Consider the following 16,548-nt stretch of genomic DNA (forward strand, 5'->3'; position numbering starts at 1 on the left):
ATGTGGCTTATAAGACTACAATGTTTTAGACACCTGAAAAGTCAGTTGTTATAATGACTTTTTTTTTCACTGATTTTTCATTGACTTTTTCACTCATTTCACTGACACTGAAAATGTCAGTCAGATTTTTCAGAAAAGTTCTGTCTCTTGAGGCTTCAGCACTGAGAACTATCAGAGCTCTCCCCTAATTCCAGATTGGCATGTCTAATTTCCTACTTCATATTTGATTATCTGGTAGATACCTCAGACTTAACATGCTGAAAATTTGAGTTTTTGATTCTCCCACACAGACCTCTACACTTGCTCCTCCTACAATCTTCCACATGTCAATAAACAGTAACTTCATCATTCTAGTTGCTGGCCAAAAACTGTCACCCTAGGCTTTTTTTTTTTTTTTTTGTATCTATACCTTAAAGAAATAGCCAGCATCCTACCATTTCTCACCTTCTCCACCACTAAACCCTACTTTGATTGTCATCTCTTGCCTCAGCTATTTCCATAACTCTCCAAATAGACTCCCTCACAGTCTTTCTCGCCTATAGTTTATTCTTCATAGCAGCCAGAGTAAATCTTTTAGGAAATAAAATCATGTCTCCTCTACTCAAAAACCTTCAGAGGTTTCTCATCTCACAGAGTAAAAGTCAACATCCTTATCTTGCTCCACATGGTCTGCCAGCTCTCCTCCCTTATTTCGTTGACTTTATCTCCCAGCCTTGTTCACTTCACTTTAACAACACTGGCCTTCTAGCTATTCCTCAGATTCATCAAGGACGCTCCCACTTTGGAGTCTTTGCACTTGCCACTCCTATTATCTGGAATGCTTTCCTGCAGTTATTAGTTAGTATGCTTCACTTCCTCACTTCATGCAGGACTCTGCCAAGTGTCGCCTTGGAAAAATCATTCCTTACCACCCTATATTCCATAGTATCTCCCTTAATGGAATAAAAATTGAAGAGTCCAGAAATTTATGTTTCTTGGCAAGGGTACCAAGAAAACTCAGTGGAGCAAGAATAATCTTTTCAACAAATTGTGCTGAAGCAACTGGATATCCACATGCAAAAGAAAGCACCTGGACCCCTGCTTCATATTATATATATAAAAACTAACTCAAATGGATCAAAGACATATATTTAAGAGCTAAAAACTGTAAAATTCTTAAAACATAGATGTTAAATCTTCATGACCTTGGATTAGGTTTCTTAGATGTAATAACCAGAAGCACAAGCAAGAATAGAAAATACAGATAAAAAAATGAGCATCATCAAAAGTTAAAAATTTTGTTCTTCAAAGGGCACCATTAAGAAAGTGAAGAGACAGCCCAGAAACTGGAAGAAAATCTTTGCAAATCATCCATCTTATAAAGTACTTGTATCTAAAATATATAAACAGCTCTTAAAACTCAGAAATAAAGAGACAACCCAATTTTCTAAAGGGCAAAGGATCTTAATACACATTTCTTCAAAAAAGATATTCAGATGGGCAAAAAAGCACATGAATAGATGCTCAACAGCCATCAGAAAAATGTAAAATCAAAATCAAGAAGATATTTCATTACATGCACTAGGAAAGCTATAATTAAAAAAAAAAGACTGGTAATAACAAATATTGCAAGGATGTGGAGAAATTGGAACCCTGACTTCTGGTGGAAATGTAAAATCATTTAGGTGCTTTGGAAAACAGTCTGGCACTTCCTCAAAAAGCTAAACAGAGACCATATGACCCAGCAATTCCACTCTTAGTTTTATACTCTAAAGAAATGAAAATTATGTTCACACAAAACCTTGTACATGGGGCTTTCCTGGTGGTCCAGTGGTTAAGAATCCACCTTACAGTGTAAGGGATACCAGTTTGATCCCTGGTCCAGGAAGATCCCACATGCCATGGAGCAACTAAGTTCGTGTGCCACTACTGAACTTTCCCTCTGCAGCCCAGGAGCAGCAACTACTGAAGCCCACGTGCCCTTAGAGCCTGTTCACTGCAGCAAGAGAAGCCACCACAATGAGAAGCCCATGCTCCACAACTGGAGAGTAGCTTCTGCTCGCCGCAACTAGAGAAAGTATAGCAATTAAGACTCAGCACAGCCGAAAATAAATAGATATTTTTTGAAAACTTCTACATGAATGTTTATAGCAAGCAACCTTATTCATAATAGTCAGTAGTTGTAAAAACAACTGAAATGTCCAGCAGCCAATGAATGGATAGACAAAATATCAATACAATGATATATTACTTGGCAATTAAAAGGAATAAGGTATCGATACATGCTACAAAGTGGATGAATGCTGAAAACCTTATGCAAATGAAAGAAGCCAGTCCTCAGAGAGCCACATAGTTCACTTACATCAACTGTGAAGAATACATAAATCCAAAATCATAGAAAGTGATTGCCTGAGGCTGAAGGGAGGGAGGAGTGAAGTGTGACTGCCTTCTCTGAAGTGATGAAAATGTACTAAAATTAAAAAAAAAAGAAAAGAAAATGTACTAAAATTGATTGTGGTACTCATTGTGCTACCCTGAAGAAATCAAAAGCCATTGCATTCTATACTTTAAACCAGTGAATTGTATGATATCTGAGTTATATCTCAATAAAGCTGGTAAAATAGCAAGTAGTATGTCCCTCTTTTATTCTCTACTCCTTTTCCTGGTTTTCCTCACAACACTTAGCCATTGTATAACACTCTATTTTACTTACTTATCTTGCTTATTTCCCCCTACTTATTTCCCCCTACTAGAATATAAATTCCAAGAGGGTCTTTGTTTTTTTGTTTTTTGTTTTTTTGCTTCATTGTGCAGGTTGCAGGATCTTAGTTCCCTCAACCAGGGATTGAACCTGAGCCCTCAGCAGTGAAAGTGCTGTGTCCTAATCACTGGACTGCCAGGGAAGTCCCCAAGAGGGTCTTTATTCTGTGCTTATTACATGTACAGTATCTAGAACAGTGCCTGACTTGTAGTAGGTACTCAGTAAATATAACTGACTGACATAATGGAACTTAAAGCTTCCATTTCTTTTTCATACTTTCTTATCCATGAAAACCAACAGCAAGGACCTCTACTGTATAACACGAAAACTACATTCAGTATCTTGTAATAATCAATAATGGAAGATAATCTGAGAAAGTATACAACTGCATCACTTTGCTGTATGTACACCTGAAACATTGTGAATCAACTGTACTTCAATAAAAAAAATTAAAAATAAGCAAGACTATGGAACAATTCTTACTGAGCAGCCTTAGCACTGACCCTTATCCAGATACCCAGATAGATAATTTTGGCGGGGTGGGGGGGCGGCACGGGGAGACACGCGAAGAAATTTAGTTAAGTGTTCTATGCATTTGTTATTAAGAGCCCAGTACTGGCACACTGCCAACCCATTTTTTAGTCACATATCCTAAAATAAATGCAAGTTACAGTACTAGCTACAAACTGGCTTACAATAATTATACTATACATTTGCATTGTGCTTTACAAATTTATATTTTCACATAAATTAGCTTCTTATCCTCACAAAAGTACTTTTGAGGATTGTAGCATTCTCATTTTATAACTGATGAAACTGAGGACTACGGAGGTTGAAATTTACTCAAGATCATACATAGTTAAATGGCAGAACCAGAGCTTGACTTCACATCTGATGGTTTCCCAGTGTTCTGTGTTCTCTGACATCTGTCATTTCATTAAGAGATGTTTAAAGTTTGGTAGTAGATAAAAGATCCACAATGAAAGTAATGTCTGAGCACTGGTCTCAGTACTGCACATGTATTAACTCTCACAATTCTTACAGCTAACTAGGTAATCCAGATAAGTAAACAGGCACAGAGAGACTAAATGACTTCTCCAAGGTCACACAATTAGAAAAGCAGCACACCAGTATTCAAACCTAGGCAGTCTAACGAGAGTCATTGCTTTTAACACCTTATACTGCCACTTGAGATTACAGAGAAGTAGAATGTATAGAGAGAAAAACAGCCAAATATTAAATTTTAAAAACTCACCAAAGCCCACCTCCACCCCCCACCAAGAAATCACTAAAAATAACAGAAGAGTGAGATGAAGTAAAAAAACTAGGATAATGTTTCTGATAGGTCAAGTGCTACCAATGCTTCAGAGAAGTCACTTTCATAGAATTGTAGAGTTTGATAACTCTAAGTGACCCATTGTCTCATATATAAAAGGCCTTGTGGCTCAGAAAGTTAATGCAATTTCCCTAAGGTCATAGGAACTAAATAGAATTAAGACCAAAATCTTGCTTTTTTGACTGTGGTACAGTTTTCTTTTTAATTCACTGTTTTTATCACTGTAACATTCTAATGTGTGTGCGAAATATATGTAGACCTCATATATATATAAAAGAGTGTGCACTTGCATGCATTTCTCTAGGTTAGCATGTGGAGAGACTATGATGCCTAGTTTATTGCAGAAAGAACAGTACCAAATCTTCTATATTGTGCCCTTTGCTTCAGAGTTCCCTTTACTTCATAGCTCCCTCTGCTCTCTTCATTAGACATTGCTGTAGGGTTCCTACAAAAGTTATATTGTTGAAGGCTAGTAATGTCAGTGACCTCTTAATTTCTTATTTTCATCTATCATTAAGAAATATTTAATGACTGTGTACTGTTGTGGAGAAGGGAGCTGGCTACCCACTCCAATATTCTGACCTGGAGAATTCCATGGACTGTATACAGTCCATAGGGTCACAAAGAGTCAGACACAACTGAGCAACTTTCACTTTCACAGTTGTGGAGAGGGCATTTGAGAGAGAGATGTACAAGAAGCTGTTCCTGTCCGGAAGGGTTACATGCATAAAAAGATATATCTGAGTACTAACATTTATATGCTGAGTCCTAATATAGGATTAACAATAAAATAAAATTTGAAACCTGGAGTTTCTAGAAAGGTGGGATTTATGCCAGGCATTGAAGGAAAAGCAATGCTAAGACAAATAAAGGGAAAGGCCATTCCAGATATGGGAAATAGGGAAATACTGAGGAAAAATTATAGACAAATTTGGAAGGAACAAGAAAAATTTACATTTTACTTCCTCACCTTGGGTATTTCTTAACCAAATTTTATATTATCGTAGAAATATATATGTTTACAGTTAACATCTTTATTTACTTCTGCCTTTTAAAAGACATATAACTTTCATTACATGTCTTTGGTTGAAAACTTTTTTCAAGGATTTAAGAAGTAGATTATAAAATAAATACAGTCCTTAAAGTACACTTTAAAAATTAGCATAGCTACATGGAACTCCGCTCAAGTTATATGGCACTGTGGATGGAAGGGGACTTTGGGGGAGAATGGATACACATATATGGATGGCTGAGTCTCTTTGCTATTCACCTAAAACTATCCCATTGTTAACTGGCTATACCCTAATACAAAATAAAAAGTTTAAAATTAAAAGAAACGATCATAAAGTTAGCATAGCTAGTATTCTTTATTCATTGCCTTGAAGTGAGACAATAATCGCAATAAGCCTATTTTCTGAGGGATTTGGCTTTAACCGGGACTGGGGGTGGGGGGTACTGTTAGGGTTTTCATTCTTAACAACAAAAGCTTTTTTCCAAACAAAATTTTATACGATCCCCCAAATTGAGGTTCTCCAAGCTACTCTGTCTTGCCCTAGCCCCTCCTGGGATCCCCAGCGTTGTCTGTGAAACCAAGGGCTCCTCAAACCAGTCTGAAAAATCACTTGATCAATTAAAGCACTGTCTATCTTTTTGAATTATAGTTTTGTCCAGAAACTTAAATGTTTTTTAAAAGCACTGTCTAGCTGTCAAATTCTACACTTCTAATTTACCTTGGGTCATTGATAACAGCAACTAAACATTTTTTTTTGTTTAGAAGTAACATTCTAACATTCTGTTTTGAAGTTTTAGACACCATCAGGTCAGCAGGTAGGTACACTTCCCTAGCTTGTCTTCTTAAATGGCTATCATTTGCTTTCATTGGCCAGATGTTTACTGTGTGATAAGGATTTTATACATATTTAACCTTCAGAACAATCCTATGAGGCAGATAGTATCCCGTTTTAGATATGAAGCAATTGAGGCTCCTAAAGGTTAAGTAACTAATATCATACAACTAGCAAGTGGCAGAGCCAGGATAAGAAACTAAGTCTATCCCGACTCTAAAGGCAGTATCTTATCTAACACCTTAGAGAACAGTGTCTGACGTGTAGTGCAGAATCTTCAGTACTTTCTAAATGATTCCTCATCTAATACTTGCAACAACCCGCTAAAATAGACAGTATTTTTCTCTCCATACTACAGACAAGAAAACAGGAACAGAGAGGTTAAGCAACTTACCTGTGTTCTCATTTACCATATCTCTTGCTATTATTGCAAACATGCTAAGATAAACATACATAGGTGGAAACCTCGATTAAAAATATTCTCAACCCAATACATTCCAAAGTTAAAGAATGATGTGTTATTTGAGGGGCATTTTCTTTCCCAAACCTAGAATATCTGAGCAAAACCTGGAAAGTTGCTTCAGTTCTATTTCCCGTTAGAAATAATTTAAATATTCTACCAATTGTTATCTTAAGAATCCAAGCAATAAATCACTTTATAGGTAATACTGCCCTATCTGGAGATGCTTTTTTTAAAAAACATTTTTTTAGATCTAATTATAGAGATAGCTGTTCTTAAGTTATAATTTTTGTTCTTTCACTAAATTTTAAAATCTTATTAAAAATTCTAAAAGAAAGCTTTCCACTATAGGTTATGGCCATTGCTCCAACCCATTATATATGGCAACGAGAACGCTCTGTGCATCACAGTGGAGCTGTTAGAAACTACAACAGAGATGAAGTTCAACTGCCCCGGGGACCTAGTGCCACACCGGTAGATTGTTCACTATGTGGTAAAAAAGGAAGATATGTTAGACTGGGATTGTCTTCATCATCATCTTCATCCAGTGATACAGTAGAAGTGGTGGAGAAACATTCTCAGGAATCACACAACTCATTCTCAATGGACACAATAGTTGATACTTCTCAAGCTTATAGCTATTCTCAAGGTATGATTTAGCAATATGGCAGATCTATCCGCCTTAGTAATGAATCAAAGTTATCTATTGACCTGTAGTCCTTGTAGGCAGCGGTATGTAATAATTTTATACTATAACAATATAAGTTAAATTAGTATTGAAAATTTTCCCCTATCAGTTGCTACTTTTTATTTTGATATCTGTTTTGTGGTAGCTTACCTAAACTGAGAGATTTTTAACGTGACTTGTTAAATTAAAACTTAATTCACCATGGATCCCAAGTATTTTAAGAGCCTGAACCATTTTCTTTGAAGTGTTTATTTTATTCAAAGCAAGTTTTAAGAAGAAAATAAATTTACTTCTAATCTCACCATCCAGCTTTATCAGTGAGTAACTATTGGTTTCTTTTACACACTTTTAATGGAATAAAAGTAACATGTAACATTGTATTAGTTTTAGGTGGGCGACATAATGATTTAATAGATGTTGCAAAATGATTAACACAATTTTAGTTAACATCCATCACCACACATAGTTTGTTTTTGTTTTTTTTCTTGTAATGAAAACTTTTAGGGTTTTCTTAGCAACTCTCAAATATAGGATCTTGTTAACTATAGTCACTGTGCTGTATACTGTATCCCCAGGCTTTATTTATCTTATTAAGCAGTCACTTCAGTCGCTCAGTCGTGTTGGACTCGTTGCGACCCCATGGACTGCAGCACTCCAGGCCTCCCTGTCCATCACCAACTCCCGGAGCTTACTCAGACTCAGGTCCATTGAGTCAATGATGCCATCCAACCATCTCAACCTATTTCTTCCCCTTCTCCTGCCCTCAATCTTTCCCAGCATCAGGGTCTTTTAGAATGAGTCAGCTCTTTGCATCAAGTGGCCAAAGTACTGGAGTTTCAGCTTCAACATCAGTCCTTCCAATGAATTTTCAGCACTGATTTCCTTTACAATGGATTGGTTGGATCTCCTTGCAGTCCAAGGGACTCTCAGAAGTCTTCTCTAACACCACAGTTCAAAAGCATCAATTCTTCGGTACTCAGCTTACTTTACAGTCCAACTCTCACATCCATACATAACTACTGGAAAAACCATAGCTTTGACTAGACGGACCTTTGTTGGCAAAGTAATGTCTCTGCTTTCTAATATGCTCTCTAGGTTGGTTATAGCTTTCCTTCCAAGGAGGAAGCAGCTTTTAATTTCATGGCTGCAGTCACCATCTGCAGTGATTTTGGAGCCCCCAAAAATAAAGTCTGACACTGTTTCCACTGTCTCCCCATCTATTTCCCACGAGCTGATGGGACCAGATGCCATGATCTTAGTTTTCTGAATATTGAGCTTTAAGCCAACTTTTTCACTCTCCTCTTTCACTTTCATCAAGAGGCTCTTTAGTTCTTCTTCGCTTTCTGTCATAAGAGTGGTATCATCTGCATATCTGAGTTCATTGATATTTCACCTGGCAATCTTGATTCCAGCTTGTGCTTCATCCAGCCCAGCGTTTCTCATAATTTACTCTGCATATAAGTTAAATAAGCAGGGTGACAGTATACAGCCTTGACGTACTCCTTTTCCTATTTGGAACCAGTCTGTTGTTCCATGTCCAGTTGCTTCCTGACCTGCATACAGGTTTCTCAAGAGGCAGGTCAGGGGGTCTGGTATTCTCATCTCTTTCAGAATTTTCCACAGTTTATTGTGATCCACACAGTCAAAGAATTTGGCATAGTCAACAAAGCAGAAATAGATGTTTTTCTGGAACTCTTGCTTTTTTGATGATCCAGCGGATGTTGGCAATTTGATCTCTGGTTCCTCTGCCTTTCCTAAAACCAGCTTGAAAGTCTGGAAGTTCATGGTTCACATATGTTGAAGCCTGGGTTGGAGAATTTTGAGCCTTACTTTACTAGCATGTGAGATGAGTGCAATTGTGCAGTAGTTTGAGCATTCTTTGGCATTGCCTGTCTTTTGGATTGGAATGCACACTGACCTTTTCCAGTCCTGTGGTCACTGCTGAGTTTTCCAAATTTGCTGGCATATTGAGTGCAGCACTTTCACAGCATCATCTTTTCGGATTTCAAATAGCTCAACTGGAATTCCATCACCTCCACTAGCTTTGTTCATAGTGATCCTTCCTGAGGCCCACTTGACTTCACATTCCAGGATGTCTGGCTCTAGGTGAGTGATCACACCATCATGGTTATCTGGGTCATGAAGATCTTTTTTGTATAGTTCTTCTGTGTATTCTTGCCACCTCTTCTTAATATCTTCTGCTTCTGTTAGGTCCATACCATTTCTGTCCTTTATTGAGCCCATCTTTGCATGAAATGTTCCCTTGGTATCTCTAATTTCCTTGAAGAGATCTCTAGTCTTTCCCATTCTATTGTTTCCCTCTATTTCTTTGCATTGATCACTGAGGAAGAGTTACCTCTCCTTGCTATTCTTTGGAACTCTGCATTCAAATGCGTATATCTTTCCTTTTTGCTTCTCTTCTTTTCACAGTTATTTGTAAGGCCTCCTCAGACAACCATTTTGCTTTTTTGCATTTCTTTTTCTTGGGGATGGCCTTGATTCCTGTCTCCTGTACAATGTCACAAACCTCTGACCATCATTCATCAGGCACTCTGTCTATCAGATCTAGTTCCTTAAATCTATTTCTCACTTCCACTGTATAATCATAAGGGATTTGATTTAGGTCATACCTGAATGGTCTAGTGGTTTTCCCTACTTTCTTCAATTTAAGTCTGAATTTGGCAATAAGGAGTTCATGATCTGAGCTACAGTCAGCTCCCGGTCTTGTTTTTGCTGACTGTATAGAGCTTCTCCATCTTTGTCTGCAAAGAATATAATCAATCTGATTTCGGTGTTGACCATCTAGTGATGTCCATGTGTAGAGTCTTCTCTTGTGTTGTTGGAAGAGGGTGTTTGCTATCACCAGTGCATTCTCTTGGCAAAACTCTACCATGAGATCATTCCCATGGTAGGGGTGAGTTGTCCCACCATATCAGACTCAGGAGCACTGCAGGAAAAGGGGCCCAGTCAGCTAGAGGCCAGGAAGACACTGTCATTTATCTTATTACTGGAAGTTTATACTTTCCACTACTTTCACCCATTGCCCCTTTCCTCGCCACCTCTGGCAACCACCATCTGGTGGGGTATCTATGAGTTTGGCTTTTTTTTGATTCCACATATAAGTGATATCACACGGTATTTGCCTTTCACTATCTCATTTTTTTCACTTAGCACAGTGCCCTCAAGGTCCATCCATGTTGTCACAAATGGTAGATATCCTCCTTTTTTTTTTTTCTTTTTATTTTATTTTTTAAATTTTTTTATTAGTTGGAGGCTAATTACTTCACAACATTTCAGTGGGTTTTGTCATACATTGATATGAATCAGCCATAGATTTACACGTATTCCCCATCCCGATCCCCCCTCCCACCTCCCTCTCCACCCGATTCCTCTGGGTCTTCCCAGTGCACCAGGCCCGAGCACTTGTCTCATGCATCCCACCTGGGCTGGTGATCTGTTTCACCATAGATAGTATACATGCTGTTCTTTTGAAACATCCCACCCTCACCTTCTCCCACAGAGTTCAAAAGTCTGTTCTGTATTTCTGTGTCTCTTTTTCTGTTTTGCATATAGGGTTTTCATTACCATCTTTCTAAATTCCATATATATGTGTTAGTATGCTGTAATGTTCTCTATCTTTCCGGCTTACTTCACTCTGTATAATGGGCTCCAGTTTCATCCATCTCATTAGGACTGATTCAAATGAATTCTTTTTAACGGCTGAGTAATATTCCATGGTGTATATGTACCACAGCTTCCTTATCCATTCATCTGCTGATGGGCATCTAGGTTGCTTCCATGTCCTGGCTATTATAAACAGTGCTGCGATGAACATTGGGGTGCACGTGTCTCTTTCAGATCTGGTTTCCTCAGTGTGTATGCCCAGAAGTGGGATTGCTGGGTCATATGGCAGTTCGATATCCTTCTTTTAAAGAGGTGTGTGTGTGTGTGTGTGTGTGTGTGTGTGTAAAATATTCTCGTTTTATTTTCTTTATCCATTCATGTGTTGATGGACAATTCAGTTGTTTCCATTCCATTTCTTGACTATTGCAAATAATGCTGCAATGAACATGGAGATGCAGGTGTCTTTTCAAGATAGTGGTTTTGTTTCCTTCAGATAATACCCAGAGGTGGAATTGCTGGGTCATATGGTAGTTCTATTTTTAGTTTTTTGAGGAACCCGTATACTGTTTTTCATAGTGACTGCATCCAACAGTGCACAAGGGCTCCCTTTTCTCCACATCCCTACCAAAACTTATTTCTTGTTAGCTGCCATTCTAACAGGTGTGAGATGTTAGATCATTGTGGATTTAATTTGCATTTCCCTGCTAATTAGTGATGTTGAACACCTTTTCATGTACCTGTTGGCCATTTGTATGTCTTCTTTGGAAAAATGTCTGTTCATTTCCTCTGCCCATCTTTTGACTGGATTTTTTTTCTGTTGAGTTTTATGAGTTCGTTATATATTTTGGATATTAACCCTTTATCAGATATAAGATTTGCAAATATTTTCTCCCATTTTGTAGGTTGCCTTTTCATTTGTTGATGGTTTCCTATACCATAGAGAGCTTTTTAGTTTGATGTTATTCCACTCTTTATTTTTGCTTTTGTTGCCTTTGCTTTTGGTATAAAATACAAAAAGCAATTGTCAAAACCAATTTCAAGGGCCTTACCCTCTGCTTCTTCTAGGTGTTTTGTGGTTTCAAGTCTTAAATCCATTTATTTTTGTGCATGGTTTAAGATACTGGTCCAGTTTTAAACTCTTTTACATGTGGCTATCCAGTTTTTCCAACACTATTTATTGATGAGACTATCTTTTCCCAATGTGTTTTTGGCTCCTTTGTCATAAATTAACCATATGTGTGGGTTTATTTCTGTGCTCTCCATTTCTATTCCATTGATCTATGTATGTGTCTGTTTTTATGCCAATATCATACTGTATTAATATTGTTTTGTAATGCTATACACTTTTTTGTTTCTATTTTGTTTTTTCCATGTTTGTTTTTTTTCACTTATCTTAAAGCACTTCCCATTTGTCATTATTTAGTCTTTGAAAACCTGATTTTTAGTCATGACATGGTATAATTACCACAATTTATTTGCATATTTCTTTGGGGTGATTTACGTGTTTTTGAACAATGGTTATTGTTGTTCAGTTGCCCAGTCATGTCTGACTCATACCCCATGGACTGCATCACACCAGGCCTTCCTGTCCCTCACCATCTCCTGAAGCTTGCCCAAGTTCATGTCCATTGCATCGGTGATACCATCCATATCTCATCCTCTGACACCTTCTTCTCCTTCCCTCAGTCTTTCCCAGCATCAGGGACTTTTCCAGTGACATTCACATCAGCCATTCACATCACATGACCAAAATACTGGAGATTCAGCTTGAGCATCAGTCCTTTCAACAAGTATTCACAGTTGATTTTCCTTAAGATTGACTGGTTTGATCTCCTTGCTGTCCAAGGGACTTTCAGGAGTCTTCTCTAGCACCACAGTTCGAAGGCATCAATTCTTTGGTATTCTGCCTTCTTTATGGTCCAGCTCTCACAACCATATGTGACCACTGGGAAGACCATAGCATTGATTATACAGATATTTATTGGCAGTCTATGAACTGGACCATTCAGGTATGACCTAAATCAAATCCCTTATGATTATACAGTGGAAGTGAGAAATAGATTTAAGGGACTAGATCTGATAGAGAGCCTGATGAATGATGGTCGGAGGTTTGTGACATTGTATAGGAGACAGGGATCAAGACCATCCCCAAGAAAAAGAAATGCAAAAAAGCAAAATGGCTGCCTGAGGAGGCCTTACAAATAGCTGTGAAAAGAAGGGAAGTGAAAAGCAAAGGAGAAAAGGAAAGATATACCCATTTGAATGCAGAGTTCCAAAGAATAGCAAGGAGAGGTAACTCTTCCTCAGTGATCAATGCAAAGAAATAGAGGGAAACAATAGAATGGGAAAGACTAGAGATCTCTTCAAGGAAATTAGAGATACCAAGGGAACATTTCATGCAAAGATGGGCTCAATAAAGGACAGAAATGGTATGGACCTAACAGAAGCAGAAGATATTAAGAAGAGGTGGCAAGAATACACAGAAGAACTATACAAAAAAGATCTTCATGACCCAGATAACCATGATGGTGTGATCACTCACCTAGAGCCAGACATCCTGGAATGTGAAGTCAAGTGGGCCTCAGGAAGGATCACTATGAACAAAGCTAGTGGAGGTGATGGAATTCCAGTTGAGCTATTTGAAATCCGAAAAGATGATGCTGTGAAAGTGCTGCACTCAATATGCCAGCAAATGTGGAAAACTCAGCAGTGACCACAGGACTGGAAAAGGTCAGTGTGCATTCCAATCCAAAAGACAGGCAATGCCAAAGAATGCTCAAACTACTGCACAATTGCACTCATCTCACATGCTAGTAAAGTAAGGCTCAAAATTCTCCAACCCAGGCTTCAACATATGTGAACCATGAACTTCCAGACTTTCAAGCTGGTTTTAGGAAAGGCAGAGGAACCAGAGATCAAATTGCCAACATCCGCTGGATCATCAAAAAAGCAAGAGTTCCAGAAAAACATCTATTTCTGCTTTGTTGACTATGCCAAATTCTTTGACTGTGTGGATCACAATAAACTGTGGAAAATTCTGAAAGAGATGAGAATACCAGACCCCCTGACCTGCCTCTTGAGAAACCTGTATGCAGGTCAGGAAGCAACTGGACATGGAACAACAGACTGGTTCCAAATAGGAAAAGGAGTACGTCAAGGCTGTATACTGTCACCCTGCTTATTTAACTTATATGCAGAGTAAATTATGAGAAACGCTGGGCTGGATGAAGCACAAGCTGGAATCAAGATTGCCAGGTGAAATATCAATGAACTCAGATATGCAGATGATACCACTCTTATGACAGAAAGCGAAGAAGAACTAAAGAGCCTCTTGATGAAAGTGAAAGAGGAGAGTGAAAAAGTTGGCTTAAAGCTCAATATTCAGAAAACTAAGATCATGGCATCTGGTCCCATCAGCTCGTGGGAAATAGATGGGGAGACAGTGGAAACAGTGTCAGACTTTATTTTTGGGGGCTCCAAAATCACTGCAGATGGTGACTGCAGCCATGAAATTAAAAGCTGCTTCCTCCTTGGAAGGAAAGCTATAACCAACCTAGAGAGCATATTAGAAAGCAGAGACATTACTTTGCCAACAAAGGTCCGTCTAGTCAAAGCTATGGTTTTTCCAGTAGTTATGTATGGATGTGAGAGTTGGACTATAAGGAAAGCTGAGCGCAGAAGAATTGATGCTTTTTGAACTGTGGTGTTGAAGACTCTTGAGAGTCCCTTGGACTGCAAGGAGATCTAACCAGTCCATCCTAAAGGAGATCAGTCCTGGGTGTTCATTGCAAGGACTGATGTTGAAGCTGAAACTCCAGTACTTTGGCCACCTGATGCAAAGAGCTGACTCATTCTAAAAGACCCTGATGCTAGGAAAGATTGAGGGCAGGAGCAGAAGGGGATGACAGAGGATAAGATGGTTAGATGGCATCACTGACTCAATGGACATGAGTTTGGGTAAACTCTGGGAGTTGGTGATGGACAGGGAGGCCTGGCGTGCTGCGGTTCATGGGGTTGCAAAGAGTCTGACACGACTGAGCAACTGAACTGAACTGAACTGGAAATAAAATTGAGTCAACCACATTATAATTTCCATTTAAATTATATTTAGAAAGGTTGTTTTTCTCTGACATTTCCCAATTTGAAACAGAACCAGAATAATACTCTACCAGCAGTGATCCTTTTTACTTCTTATAGTACCTTTGTCCCAGATTTTCACCCATCTGAACATAGGACTGGCAATTTCTTATGCCTCTAAGACTATAATGAGACCCACATTATTTCAGAATTTCACCTATTTATTTTTACCACTCAGCTAGTGAAGTTTCACTAAAAGAAAAACTAATCTCTTAAGACTCTTGAAGGTAGAGGTCATGCCTGTCATTGTTCCCTTCCCTGCTCAGATGGTAAAGAATCTGCCTGCAATTTGGAAGACCTAGGTTTGATCCCTGGGTTGGGAAGATCTCCTGGAGAAGGGTATGGCAGCCCACTTTAGTATTCCTGCCTGGAGAATTCCATGGACGGAGGAGCCTGGTGGGCTATAATAGTCCATGGGGGTCACAAAGTTGGACACAACTGAGCAACTAACACTTTCACTGGCCATAGTAATCACTAAATATTTTGACTGATAGTTTAGTCTCTTCCCTTGTAACATCTTCAACCATAATTTTTATTTGTTCACTCATATTGGAGGGTAAATAGGATCTACCATAGGCTAAATTATAAAATAAGAGTTGCCTTTAAGTATCCCTCTCCTCTCTCCCAGCTCCTTTTGCTTACACTGTTTTATCCTCATAACAGGTAAGATTTACTAGATGTTTAAAATGTTCTGTGCAATGTGCTGAGCAGTTTACATTCATAACCTCACTTAATACTCACAGCCAAGCCAAGGTAAATACTAGTGTTTCCACTTTGTAGATAAGGAAGCAGAGGCTTAGAGAGGTTAAATACTTTGCCCAAGGTGATAAGAGTGACACTTGAACCCAGGTCTGAATCTACTACAGCCTGAATTCCTATGATGCTATACTGACCTCTTTGATGAAATCCTGCCTTCTGTGGTAAAAAATAAGTTGCTACAGAAGTCCAAGCTGACTGCCAAGGACTAAGGAATTGGTGAGAGCATTAAGAACGAAGTCCCTGATGGAAGGCTGTATGAACTAGAAGAGAATTCCAACCACAATTTGAACAAATATTTAAAGAAAGAAGAACAGAAGCACTTATATTTTATTCAAACTAGCCCCTTAGATATCAAGAGTAGTCACAGTCTACGCTTAGGCTTTGATATTTCAATGGGAAATCAGAGTGTACCAAGGGAGGAAGAGGCTCTGCCAGTCAGCTTCCTTCAAGGAAAGAAAAAAAAAAAAAAAAAGCAGGTCTTTGAGGGATTTTAGGTGAAGGAGGGGCACTTGATTTAGGGCAATTGTAAACAGAATTGTGCTTTCATCCTTTTCTGGATGAACACCCTGACACCCTGGCTTAGGATATATAAGTCCTATATAGGAAGAAACAATTACTTTCTCATTTCTGTTTTGTTCTCAGTATTAATTCAAGGCTAGTGTAAAACCTATTGTTTCAGGATGACAGAGGGTAGGCAATACAAAGAAAAATTACTGTTCATACATACACTTGACTAATAAACACTTAAATTCATTTTCCCTCAATAGGTTTAACAAGAGAGTGAGCTAATTGGGGCTGGGGAGGTTTAAGGATAACATGATATTATCAGGACAGCGGTCATTCTCTTACTGCCTCAGCAGCTGTTGATGCCAGTAGTGGCCTCTATTCAGCAAAATTCTCTTCCTCCAGTTCACATAAGGTTGCTGGAATCACCTAAGGTTTGTGGTTGCAGATGATTCA

The 16,548-nt window shown here is 38.5% G+C and overlaps 1 protein-coding gene across 5 annotated transcripts in view; it reads left to right on the forward strand.

Annotated features, from left to right (window-relative positions):
* SPDYA (speedy/RINGO cell cycle regulator family member A) overlaps positions 1-16,548 on the forward strand; it is a 37,911-nt gene that overhangs the window by 17,759 nt on the left and 3,604 nt on the right. For 4 of the 5 annotated variants that reach the window (XM_043917485.1, XM_043917483.1, XM_043917486.1 and 1 more), the window contains exon 7: positions 6,732-7,029. In XM_043917485.1, the coding sequence (XP_043773420.1) occupies positions 6,732-7,029 (298 nt within the window). Of the gene's footprint in view, positions 1-1,290; positions 6,683-6,731; positions 7,030-16,548 lie in introns of those variants that run through there. The other variant, XM_043917484.1, reaches the window with a different exon arrangement.

Source organism: Cervus elaphus, chromosome 11, assembly GCF_910594005.1.
Source record: "Cervus elaphus chromosome 11, mCerEla1.1, whole genome shotgun sequence".
In the NCBI taxonomy this organism is placed as follows: Eukaryota; Metazoa; Chordata; class Mammalia; order Artiodactyla; family Cervidae; genus Cervus; species Cervus elaphus.